We start from the raw sequence: 13,266 nt of genomic DNA, 5'->3' as shown, positions 1-13,266 counted from the left end.
CGTGTGACTTAATAAGATTGCAATCTTTTATTCCAATCCAAGTAGCAGCTGTTTGAAGTTTTTTCTACCCCAAGCCTAAGCAGTGGTTTCAAACTTAAACCCTGGGTCCCATTTGTAGCCTGCTGGATGATATTTTGCGGGCCCCTACTTGATATCTATTATTTTGTGGAATATTTGATGCAAACAAGTTGAGTTTGAGACCACTGACCTAACTGAATGCTTGGAAAGTAGGCAAAAGGTGTAAAAAGGGCTGCAAAGACATACTGTGGATATGGAAGCCAAGCTATAAATGTTGAACTCTTTCATACAAACTGCAATCCCTCTTGTCATGCTAAGTATAAGTAGCGCTTCAGACAAGCAGCAAGTTCTCCTGGGAAAACCGAGTTGCTTGTCTAAGGCAAAATTGTAGGCGAGGAGGATGTGCCTCGTTGTTCTTATGGTAATGACTCAAAAGTCCAGACAGCTTGCTTTGCATTTTTAAAAGTGAGTTTTGCGCTTTAGGGTGAACCGCTTTGATGGGTTTGAAAGAGCACTGTGAAAGCAAAATGAAGATTGTAGGGATGGAATGGAAAATGTTAGAGGCAAAAAGCACATTACTGCATTTCAGAAAATAAATTGATCAAGCTGATAGTTTTGGGGATGACAGCAACCAAGTGTCTGACAATTGGATGTACAGGTACTTGTAAATGTTTTAAATCCAGTTGGTAGATTTTGAAAGGGAAAATGAATTTCCTTCACAAAGTTTCTTCTCTCTACTGACTTTCTATGCGTCACGGTAATAATCACCTTTCTTTGATTTCTTGTTTCATGGTAACCTTGTCCTACACAATGAGCTGCCTGAATGGAAATGCTTTCAATACATCAGCGTTGGTGGTTCAATCATACAGTGGTGGTGATGCAACTCAAACTTGGCTTGGAGAACAAGGGCATCAATGTTGTTTCAGTGACAAATCAATATTTAATTTCCTTATTTATGCATAACGGACATCTTGGCACCAGCTACACAGGACACATTGTAAAGTTGTCTTGGCAAAATTAAACGCAAAGAAAAGCGCACATGTTCTGTCTTTTAATTTTTTGTCAGATGGAGTTTTATTGAAAATATTTCATTGACATCAGCAGCTTGCTGTGACTGGTATAAAAATTAATTCAAGCATTTGTAAGTACATCTTGAGTCTTTTTTGTTTTTGTAGTTGAAATTCAAAGTTAAAAAGAAAAACTAAAAGTTTTTGGATTTTTTTTGCAGGGAGCCATAGCTACCATCGACTGGCAGCCTGAGCTCGAGTTTTTACTGAACTACAACTTTACTAAAGTGTTTGAATAATTTAAAATGGCAAAATTGGCAAACAAGGAAATACCGGTTGTCGCCATGTTTGATGACACAGATCCAATATGGCGTCAAGTCAATAACGTAACAAGCACTGTCCAAATTCTGCAGGTTTTGTTCACTTGCAGCCTACGCACTCAAACATTTGGTGTATTTCCCCCAGGTGTTCATTTTACTCAAGACTGTAGGGTGTAATGCGAGTATTTGGACAGGGCCAATGGCCTTTGAGCATATTTACTTTTGCAAACATTGCGTTGTGAGTGACGTCTCTTTCTGCTGTACATACGGGCTACTTTGGAGAAGCATATCTTCACACACCAGACAAAGTGAGGTCACATTTAATTTGAAATGTGAACGCTTACACACACATCTAAAAATTGGATTCCAACCAAAAATCCAAATTAAGCGTTAAGACCGGTGTGAGAGGCCAACAGTGAGTAAACAAAGGCATTGGTACACTGCCTTTGTTGGCTGACTGCTTAAAAGGCTCTGTAAGAAAAAAATCCACGATAGTGGCTGCCTGGCAACACAGTGAACACCCGGCAGCACAGCACTATGTTCATACCATTTTAATCAAAGAAAGGGTAAAAAAATATTGATTTTTTTAACCAAACCAAATTAGTTAAAAAAATCCATATGCTGAGTTTCTTAGTGATAAATGGACTGTCATGAGAACATGGATCTTTTAATCTAATATACATGTATTTAGAATGTGGGAGAAGGCCAGAGTACAAGGAGAAATTTTTTTTTGGACTGTCAGCATAATGTAACGTCAAGACTAAAAATACATGTTATGTTCACTTGTCCTGTATCATTGATGACCTTTTGCATTTTCTAGGCCTCTGAGCCAGTGCGTTCTCAGTGCTGTCAATCATTACTCCTAATTAAGTTTTAGGGGTCGTTCGATATGAGTTTGGATGCCACAACAAAGTTTCTTAGAGCAAAATTCATCCAAGTGAGCTGCATTTACACTGAAGCCCGGGTTGTTGTTGCTGAGTCAGGAGACAGAGACATTGTCCGAGAGTATGGCTTTTCAGCTCGTGCTCAATCTTAAAGTAATTACATTTTTTTTACAGCCTTGGCTGTTTGATGGTTTTAGATGAAAAACAAATCAAACATACTGTAAGTTGCATGCTTGCCTTTAGTCAAACATACAAGCCAAGTCTTGAAGTAGAAGTGAATCTCGTCAAGGCATTCCTCAAACATCCTCCTTTAGTGCTAGCGTTCATACAACTGAAATGCAGAATATTATGGAAATGACTACAACTTTCCCTTCTTGTGGCTAATGCTACATTTTATTTTAAATTTTGGTGAAGATTTTTCATGTTAAAATGTTACACTAAGCCCATTTGTATAACAATCATATGAAAAATTCATTTCAAAATGAGGAGAGTTTAGAAACATTCAGTGGGACTTGCCAAAACAGATTAAAATGAGCTGTCCTTCACGTCAACATTAGTTTCTTCAAATGATTCACATGCTAATCGATTTTAGGCCTCAGTAATTAGCTGTGATTGAATGGAAAAGTCTTACTTGTGCATCTTGTTGCAGTCTGATGTGCAGCCCCGTGTGTCTAGAAAAAGCTCGCTTCTCCACAGCGTGATGTCTGAAGTGATAATAATCTCCAAAAACCTACAGAAATACAGAAATGTCAACAATAAATATGTTTACAGGTTGTTTAAAGTTTGCTAATTGGAAACTGTGTTGTGATAGAAAGTAGGCAGAATATGTCTGCTAAAGAACAGAGCATTTAGCGTCCATAAGCGAGTATCGTAGAAGTAGCACATTCGTCCATGATCCGGATGACTGGTCTAATGGAAATCTTTCTTTTATCTCAGTGTATATATATATATGTATAAGTTTATAACATTACATTACATTTTGCCACTCGCACTGATGTATGCCTTGGTACAAATGTCTGGTGGTGGCCGTACTGGCTGCCATGCTTCTGTCAGCCATCCATCCATCCATCCATCCATCCATCCATCCATCCATCCATCCATCCATCCATCCATCCATCCATCCATCCATCCATCCATCCATCCATCCATCCATCCATCCATCCATCCATCCATCCATCCATCCATCCATCCATCCATACATACATACATACATACATACATACATACATGACAAAACTTAGTGTGCATTAATGCACAAAAAATGAACAACAACAAAGGAAATGTAAAGAAAAGTCTTCCTTGAGAAAATATTGCAATATGTACTGAGGTCCCACTGGGGAATGACTCACCTTCCCTGCCTCGTGAAGCAGAAAAGGAGAAGCAGAAAGGCAAAGAAGAAGGGAGGGAAGAGTGGAGTGAGATGCAAGATTTGACAAGCACACCAAGAAGAATGGATGTGTTTGAAGAGAAAGAAGAGAGAGAGAGAAGACAACAGGATGGAAGCCCTCTTGGGGCTGCCGGCTGACTGACCAGACTGGAGGCATGAAGCCTCGTCTGGAAGGATTGAGAAAGTTGCCAGCTGTCCAGTTTGATTTGAATAAAAATTACGACGGGACAAGAAATGCAATGAGAGTAAATCACCCTTATCACTTTGCAATTTAAGAAGTCATCATTTTCTTTCGAAGTGCATACAAATGTACATGACAGGCCCATTGAAAACTGGGTGAAAAAGCTCTACATAAAATACACATTGCTGATTCAAACAATTGTAATGAATTTAAGTCCAGCAACTTGTCACCAATGGTGTCTATCAAAATACTGCATCCTCTCTGTTTTAATGTGTCAATGAATCTTTCACAACAAACAAATTTGAATGACGACAGTTGCATGACTATTTGATGAAGTGGACAGTGTGTTCATGCAACAATTGTAAATGGAGAAGATAGATTTAAACCACTGCCTGTCAAACGTACCTTTACATAATACACAACACCACCAGCACAGCATACTGTAGGCTGCATATACATATATAGAAGCAAACTGAGCTTTATCTTTCACAGTACTCTATCAATGTTTGCCTAAAGCTATCATTACAAACACTGAACAGTTTTGAAAAACTCTCTTTTTACAAAGTCCAAGGCTGAAATAAATGCCCTCACTAGTTGGTTAAAAACTTACATGGGCTGCCTCCTTGAGTCTTAAAATAATGAAAAAAGAGATAAAAGGAAACCACCTAATGAATAATGCAAGACATAGATGTGACCCATGAAATTAATGGGATCAACATCACCGTTAATAGCCACAAGGCAGCAGACTGACTTGTGCTGCAATAAGGTGGAACAAACCTGTTTCGACTTGTAGTGCCAAGGTATTTATACATTAGACGAATACTCTATGGTTCCAAATAATGAGTTTGGATTAAATGCTAACTGCACTCTAAACTACTCACTGGCCAGTTTCGGAAGTTAATATTTTTCAAGTTCAGGGTTCTCACTTAAATTATTTCGCTCTCTTTCCGCCTTGTCTACACCTTCATGCCTCAAGGTATAGTACAAACAAATGTGCTTTGAATCCTTAGGAAATAGATCCCCAGCTTATGACTTATACTCAGGAGCGACTTATATGTGAATTTTTTCACAAATTTTCAAAATTCAAAAATCCGCGATGTAGTGAAACCACGATAAACGAACCGTTTATAAACGAACCGTAACAAAAGTTACGAAACATGTTCTGGGAGAAAGTCAGAGACATTTTACTATAATTTATTTTCTGTTGAGGTTCACTTATTAGTCTGTATTTGGTGGTCCTTTTTCTTAGAATCTCCCCCACCAACACTCACATGAGCGAGTAGCAGAGTGTTGTAGTGTGATGTGATATGCCTGACATAGTGAACGATGTCAGAAGCCTGGAGTCTATCAGACCGGCAGCAGAGAGCTCCTCCGTGCACCTTGCGCCTCTTCATTTTGAATTGATGCATTGGGTGTTTATCCCGCTGAATAAATAGCTGAAAGTGCAACACTGACTGTTGCTGGGGTCCGCCCCTCTTCACTCAAGTGGCAGTGTATCTGAAACTGACCCTAACCCAAAGCCCTATAAATGTTCACATGGAAATCCAGCAAGATGGGTTGATGGGTGGATGGACAGACGGATGGATTGATTGACGGAAGGACTGACTGATGGACAGATGGTGTAAAATCAGGGTCAACTTTATGAAACAAGTCACATCATTAGCTGACTACAAAAACAGGATTAACTCAAAAACATCATTAATTTAGTCTATAAAAGAAGCACCCAACCTTGACAGACGATGCTAAGCTCCAACTGTTGTTTCACTGAGATGGAAATATTAGACATAATTATCTAACTCTCACCATCTCGATGGGCTTTTATTTGCTGCCATTTGTTATAGGGCATTTACACAAAACACACACACAGTAAGTAAAGTAAAAGAAAAAATATGACAGATTTAGATGGCCACAAGCACGCACGCACGCACGCACGCACACACACCCACATGCACCCCCCCCCCACACAAACATTTAGCAATCGACCCAGTTGCTATCTTTAGACAAATTACAGCTGAAAGGCCTGGTTTGTACTTGGGGGAAGAAGCTCATTTTACTAGTCCAAAACCAAAGCTAATTGGGTATTTTCAAATGAGGGGTAATTATTTGTTTACATCCTAGCTGTTACTGCAGCCTCCTTGCCTCGACTGCATTCATCAGGAGACTTCCCTTAGGAAAAGCTAAACTGTGAAAAGCCTCAAACAATTATGTGGGCGCATTGCAAAGATTTTATGTGAAAATATATCACAAGTATAATAGAGACACACATCAAGGTAATAAGCTGGTCACTGGGCCACTGGTCGAATTTATTTTTTCTCGGGGTTTTTAATTCAAGATTGTTAAGTATGCATGTTAGCTTCCTCATTATTGGTTAAATGTTTATATCTGCCAATTTTCTCTATGTAAATAATATATACTTCTGTACATTTGAGTCTGAAGATGAAAAAAAATAAAATTCAGGTGTTTGGTTAAAACACTGCATAAAAACACTCTGAAGCAAAAATAAATACTGTAAATACATGGAATCTAAATTCTGTAACCACAAATGAGGCTGTAGTTTCTACCCTGATTAGTTTGAATCATACATAATAAAATAACTTGAAACAGTTTATATATTCTGTGGGTTGGGGGCTGTCACCCCCACCAAACACCTTGGCACCCTACCCGCCACCCCTACTTTCAGAATTTAATCAATAAATATCTATTAAAGAAAAGATCGTGCCTGATGAAGCTAAGCTTATGAAAAATTAAATCACGTCAAATCTTCATGGAAAAATTAAAAGGAAAAAATTAGATCACATCATATTAAAAAAAAAAAAACATGTCAAATCTCAGTGCACCATCCAGCAAAAAGTCTATTTTCTATTCCCTTGAGCTGAGAAGACAGAAACAGAATCGTAGAGTATCGTACCATCATTTCTTGAGAATTACACATCCCTTTTCCTTTTGCAAACCTTCACTAAATTTAATTTTCAAAATAATATTAGGGAACATGATCGAATTATGTTTGAAAAGAATTTCAGCAAGAATATTAAAGGATCTTTTTGAGGCTTTTTAATGACCGTAGAAAGAACATACTAAATTTACAGCACATGAAGAAGTGTGCTTGAATCTACTTAAGACATGATGAAAAATATGCCACTGTGGCGAGTGCATCTGACAAAGAGCATAAGCAATGACGCATAGAATTATGCAAATTAGGGCAATCTTTAGAATCTGTATTGCCATTGCAGTTTAAAAAAATAAAATAAAATGCATTTCATGACGGTTGGTGCGAGAGTGATCAGTTGAAGCGGCTGCTGTTTGTCTCTGTTTGTCCCTGAACCATAAGACAGGAAATATTTGTAGTTTGGGGTTAGAACTGGGGCTCCCTTTAGTTTCTCAACCTCGATGCATCAAAAGAAATTTGCGCAATTTTGGGACGCTGACCCAAAGTGTATACCTCTAGACAGCGAGTAATTCATCCCTGACTCAAAACGTGTGGCTCCATCATGCAAAAAATATGTATATCTATCCCCTGCATCTGCCACATATCAAGAGTATGAGCTATTGGACTAGAAAATCCGTAAAGGTCCAGACTGATACTTGTTTGTACAGAAGATGGAGAAACTCAGTGGTACTATCACTCAGAAGATTTTTTTGCAAGATAACTTAATATCAATTCATCTATCTGTAGATACAAGACTGGAGGCAGGGAGACTGTGAGTGTATCGCAGCAATGATGAAACACAAGAAGGAAATATGTTAAACAGGCTCATCTCCGTATTCTGACCTTCAAGGGCTTAGCTCAGAAAAATGGAGGCTGTCGGCACTTTTAAACATATAGCACAGAAAAGCAAACCTACTTAGAAAAAAAGTAGGACTTGTACCAACCACACCGTTCTTTATTGAGATCAATATGTGCAATAATACCATCCCTCCCTCCTTCCTGTTTCTTGTTTAGATGGTGTCATACTGAATAACGTCTTAGTCCTTTGATGCCACTGTATTATTAAAAGGTGCAGCCTGCGATGTTCAAGCTGGTAGAACATTGGAATGCAGCCTCATTTAGCTATGTCCCACCCTATCCTTATGCCACTGGTCAAAGCAATGATAACACTGACTGCAAATGATTGATAGTATGTTCACACACTGTAGGTGTTATTTTATTTCGTTTAACCCTTTTTTCAACACATTGCAGCCGATACCGCGTCAAGTGCAACAAAACAGAATGACTCAGACTGGTGCAAAAAAAATTGTGATCAGGACAAACCCACTTAGAGTAGTAGTAGCTGGTTTCTAAAGATAGGGACAAAGCATAAGATAAGGATAAAGAATAACAGTGATGATAATTTATAAACAAGGGGGTGCTACACTGATATTGTCTGCAATAAATATCAGCTCATGTTTCATTCTTTTTTTCCACATAATGAAATGAATAAGGAATACTGTAATATGCAAATCAGTTATTAAATACTGCCATTGCTCTCATACAGCACAGATGGCTTTGTATTTAGGAAGGGATATCCGTATATGGAATGACATTGATGAATTGTGACTATAATAGAGTACATAAAAAAAGTGTCTCTTAAAATGTAAGTTACTCTCAGCTTCTGTTTATCAGGAGTCTCTACAGCGAGTCACTCGCATGATATAGTTGGCACAGTTTTTTCAAGTCCAGGGAAATGGTGATGGACTTTAGGAGGCCCAGGCCTCATCCAGAGCCTGTGCCCATCAAAGGCGTCTTGTAAATATCTTGGGAGTGTTGCTGGATGACAAACTTGACTAGTCTGCTCACATGAACGCTTTGTGCATGAAAGGACAATGGCAATGTCAACGACTGTACCTCTGTCTGTCTGTCTGTCCATGCCAGATGCCCTCCCTGAGGCAATCCATGCATTATTTTTTTTCATCTGGGCTTGCAACTAGCAGTGGCTGGAAATCCGTGTGTAGCGTACAGGTTCTTGCCGAGAGACCCAATTGAATGTTACCATTCGCTCTGTGTTGCAGCAGGGAGACATATAAAACATGCAGGACACCAGACCCGGAAGATCAGGATTGAAGATCCCTGCTCTACACAGTCATTTGTTCTGTGCTTGGTGTAAACTTTTATGCGGCCGCACTGACAGCAAAAGAGACCACAGAATATCAGAAAGCCCTCAGAGCAAGATCTCATGACAGCCTTCATAATAATGATAAATAATGCTTTGCTACTGTACATTATGACTAGATCTCTCGGGACCTCTATTACTTACAAAAGGGAACATACTGTTGTTTTTTTTTGTTTTGTTTTTTTCTTAAAACATAAAGGCTAACATCCCGGATGTATTTCATATATAGAAATACACATTGATGACAGATCAGCCGACAAACTGCATTACAGTCATACAGCATTTATGGAGCATGGTTTCGTGCTACTTCTATCAATTTATTTTGATAGATACATCTAACATCTAATAAAAAGCTTTTAATACTTCATGTATAATCTTGCAAGAGTATACAGTATAAAGTGGGTCTGCGTGCACTCAGAGCTCAGGTAAATAAAGATAACACACTGGCACACACACTGTATTTATTCATTCATTCATTCGTTTGTTCGTTTATTCGTTCGTTCGTTCATTCATTCATTCATCAATCAATTATTCATTTGATATTTTTTCTTCATTTTTTGATTTAATTGTCAAGCCAATTTTAAGACAACCTAAGATAAAATGTTTTTTCTAAATGACAATTTTATTCATTAACGGGAAAAAATCCAAACAGTCCTTTGAAAAAGTAAAAAAAAAAACCTTGCCAACATTAATTCTTTTCTTAACTTTTTTTTGTTTTACCCATTTGCAAAGATAGCAATTGGTGTTACGTATACTGGATAACTACCATGCCATTTCAGAAAATATTTAGCAAAGCCCTGAGACATTTACATTTCAGATAAAACTGCTCATGCAGCACTGCAGCTTGACTGTGCACTATAGATTCGCAAGGTGAATCCAATGGGGACAAACACTGTCAAAGTACACTGCATTCATCCCTGGCTGAGCAGCATTTGTTCCACACAGCATACATTCTTTACTGAAGCCGGGGATGTTCTGGCTTTCAAAGTGTGTGTGCGTGTGTGTGTGTGTCTGTGTGTGTGTTGTGCAAGCGCGCAAGAGAGAGCATTGTGCAGGGGTTCTTAATCTGGGTTCAATTGAACACTGGCAGTTCAGTGAATCCGTCTCGAGGGTGCAGCAAACAGAAATATTTGGTTTTTCAAGGCCATATACTGTGGTTGTGTGTGTAGAATGAAACATCTAAAAGCGAAGCACATTTTGAAGCGAGCTCACAACAATGTCTCAGAGAGATGACACTTTGACCACAATAATGGTCAAAGTGGATTTTAACATGAATGAATTAAAAAGTTCTATGCAATCGCTATTCGTTAGACTATAGTGACAGAAGCTAACCCCGAATGTGGAAATGATAGGTGCAAATAGTCTGATGTTCACTGTTGCATGACACATTTCAGAAATGCATTTTTGATTCTGTAGTGTATCTTTAAATGAGATTTTTTTTACAGATTAGAAATGTTCTTTTCATAATACGACCCCCCAAAAAAGAATTTTCAGACACCATATATAAATATTTTGTTATAGAAAATCACCATTTACAGCCCTTGAGTTAGCGTACGATATGCTTGAGATAACACATATGTCAACATTTCTCTTCCTAGCATTAGTTAATTGGGGTCACTAATATTCTACGGTGTTTGAATGCAAGCAGATGGGAAATATAGAAGCGGGAGTCAAAACGGCTGCACCAGAATTTCTATCTGCATTGTGCAATCCCCATAGGCAGAGCTCAGAACTCTATGTATTATTCTGGCTCATGGTCAAAAGTCAAACAGATCCAAAAATTCATCAAGTCAACCCAACACATGTCATATCACCAGATGGTTGTATTCTTAGCAAGTAGACTGTGCCTCTAGCCACATCTAGTTTAAAGGCAGATAGTAATTACCTACGGCAGCCGAGTCTTGGATAAGGTCATACCAATAGCTTTAATTCCTGCAAGGATTAATTAGTTGTATTATAGTTGACAGCTACTGACTGCAGTTGAAGCATATTGGAGCATTTCTGTGATCAAATCAGCTCAGCAACTGCATTGCTTGACAGATAATTACTTCACATATTTAATTGTATCGTCATTACCTTCACTTATTCAACTGCAGTTCTGAGTATTGCAAATGTACAAAACATGGCAGAAGAAAAGTGGTGCATTTCACAGGAAACACCTTCACACATACAATTTAACAGTTAACTAACAGAGTCTTGATTTGAGAGTTGGCCACGGAACATTTGGCTGAGAAGCAGGAGCATTGCCTCTAGTCAAAAGAGAAACCACTGTTTTTCAGATGATGCTTCTGAGAATCCAAGTCAGAAATTTGATTACCTTAAGTTCCAACCTATTTAATTAATATACAAATATATTATTGTATTAAAATAAAACAACAAATCTGGGCAATAAATGGCAAATACTCCAGATTTGTTGGTTTGATGTATAGTGTGGGTGAAATAATGTAGAGGCAGAAGTGCCTTGTGACTTGACTTTGAAAAAGCCCCTGATGAGGAGACACTTGGATGAAAAAAGACAATGTTAAAACAAGTAGCTACTGTCTCAGAGGAGACTGCTCTCATCCGTTCTCTTACTCATCTAGTCAGCCTTCACCTTTATAAGTATTTATTTACTTCTTCACAAAGCAAATTTTGACTGCAATAATGCCTGACAATTGTCTCAGCAGGATTAGTTTTCCATCCGTCCGTCCATCCATCCATTTTCTGAACCGCTTTTTCGCACGATTTTTGCGGGTGTGCTGTAGCCTATCCCAGTTGACTTTGGGCAGTAGGCGGGGGACATCCTAAACTGGTTGACAGCCAATCGCAGTAGTATTAGTTTTATTGAACACATTTGATTCCTTGTGTTCTCTTCAGGGCGGTTGTTCATCTCTGTGTGCCATGCGATTGGCTGGCAACCAGTCCAGGGTGTCCCCCACTTACTCCCTGATAATGACTGGGATAAGCTCCAGCACGCCCGCGACCCCCTTGGGGACAAGTGGTACGGATAATGAATGGATGACCTTTCTTCATTGGGTTGTAATCTTATCGTAGTGGAAGGATTTGTTGTCTCAATGATCTTAGGACATCAGTTGCATTATGCTGCTGGTAGTGTTACCAAAGAGGATGTTTAGAGAAACAAAGAGCGGAGATGGGAGTACCTGTTGGGTATATTTGGGATTCCTGGAACAAGTGGAAGATTGTATCAATTCTTTTTGTGGAGGAAATTATTATTAAAGTCCAGTAGTTTGCTGTTTGGAGCTGGCAGTTTCCTGATTTATTGCAATTTCCAGAAGATACTCGCGGTACTACTGGAAACGGGCAAGCTGCCGGTTAACTTTAATGGGCTGTGTCGTGTGGTCAACACTCAAACTCAGGTGACGAGTGAGCGCGATTTCAGGTTGGAGGCGACAAATTGGATATACCAATGCGGGAAAATTGAAGGCTTGCCTCGAAGAACTGAACGCCAGTTCAGCCAATAGATACCCGTTGAGAGTTCCAGTGAAGACTTACGGCTATGTGAAATTATAGCCAGCCTGTTCCTAAAACAACTGTTGTCTTGGACCCTTATCCCCTGGATGTTGACGCTGCTGGAGGCTGGCTATCTTCCTTACGCCCTCATTCTCTTGTGCTTCGTGTCACTGTTCAGGAATCAGCGATCTCGTCTGCATGGCTTGCGTACACACATTCACATAATCACACAACACAAAACACAACCCTATTATCAACGCCTTCCGTCATTTTTCCAAACCCATATAATTCCACACATTGGAAGAATCAAAGCTTGGGACTTGTTTCCCCCTTCCTTATCTTTTCCCTTTTCATCTAAGAAAATCCATCATGCTTCTCTATTCTTCTGTTAGTCATTGTTTTTTTTATGTCTCTTGGACAGGTTTGAATTGTTAAATGAATTTCATTGCTCTGTTCTCGGGCATGTGCAATGACAATAAATTTGATTTCATTCAGTTAGAGAAGTCCACGTTTTACATTTTCATTGCTGAGGCGGCGAGCCTGAATTGTCGTAAGTTAGTGGTTCGTTTCAGGGAAAGAATCCCTGAATCTGTTGGTGGAGAAACTTCTTTGCCGTCCAGCTGAAGGAGTCGTTGTCGGGCCTTTTTGGCCTGTGGGAGGCCGAAAGCAGCTGATGGCTATCGGCAGGCCAAGTGGAATGCACCTTTATGGTCAATCAGGCAAAAAATGCATGTCTCCTTGGTGAGGTATTCTACTGTATGCATGTCTGGAGAGACTATGTCTAACGGCTGACCTGAGAGTCTCGACTTCCTTGCTTAGACTAGCACCATAAAGACCACAGAAGAAGTTGGATGGATATTTAAAACCGCATATACCCATTTTAAAACTAAAATCAAAAGTCTTGGCTCGAGGTTTAATCCACAATGGAGTGA

The 13,266-nt window shown here is 39.1% G+C and overlaps 1 protein-coding gene across 1 annotated transcript in view; it reads right to left on the bottom strand.

Moving 5' to 3' along the window:
- Positions 1 to 13,266, bottom strand: part of furinb (furin (paired basic amino acid cleaving enzyme) b) — a 44,361-nt gene that overhangs the window by 23,517 nt on the left and 7,578 nt on the right. Inside the window, exon 5 of the mRNA XM_085914192.1 lies at positions 2,861 to 2,959. Coding sequence (XP_085770318.1) covers positions 2,861 to 2,959 — 99 coding nt within the window. The remainder of the gene's footprint in view (positions 1 to 2,860; positions 2,960 to 13,266) is intronic.

This window comes from Syngnathus leptorhynchus, chromosome 6 (genome assembly GCF_054491065.1).
Source record: "Syngnathus leptorhynchus isolate UIUO chromosome 6, UIUO_Slep, whole genome shotgun sequence".
In the NCBI taxonomy this organism is placed as follows: Eukaryota; Metazoa; Chordata; class Actinopteri; order Syngnathiformes; family Syngnathidae; genus Syngnathus; species Syngnathus leptorhynchus.
This window is presented reverse-complemented; position numbering and strand designations above follow the sequence as displayed.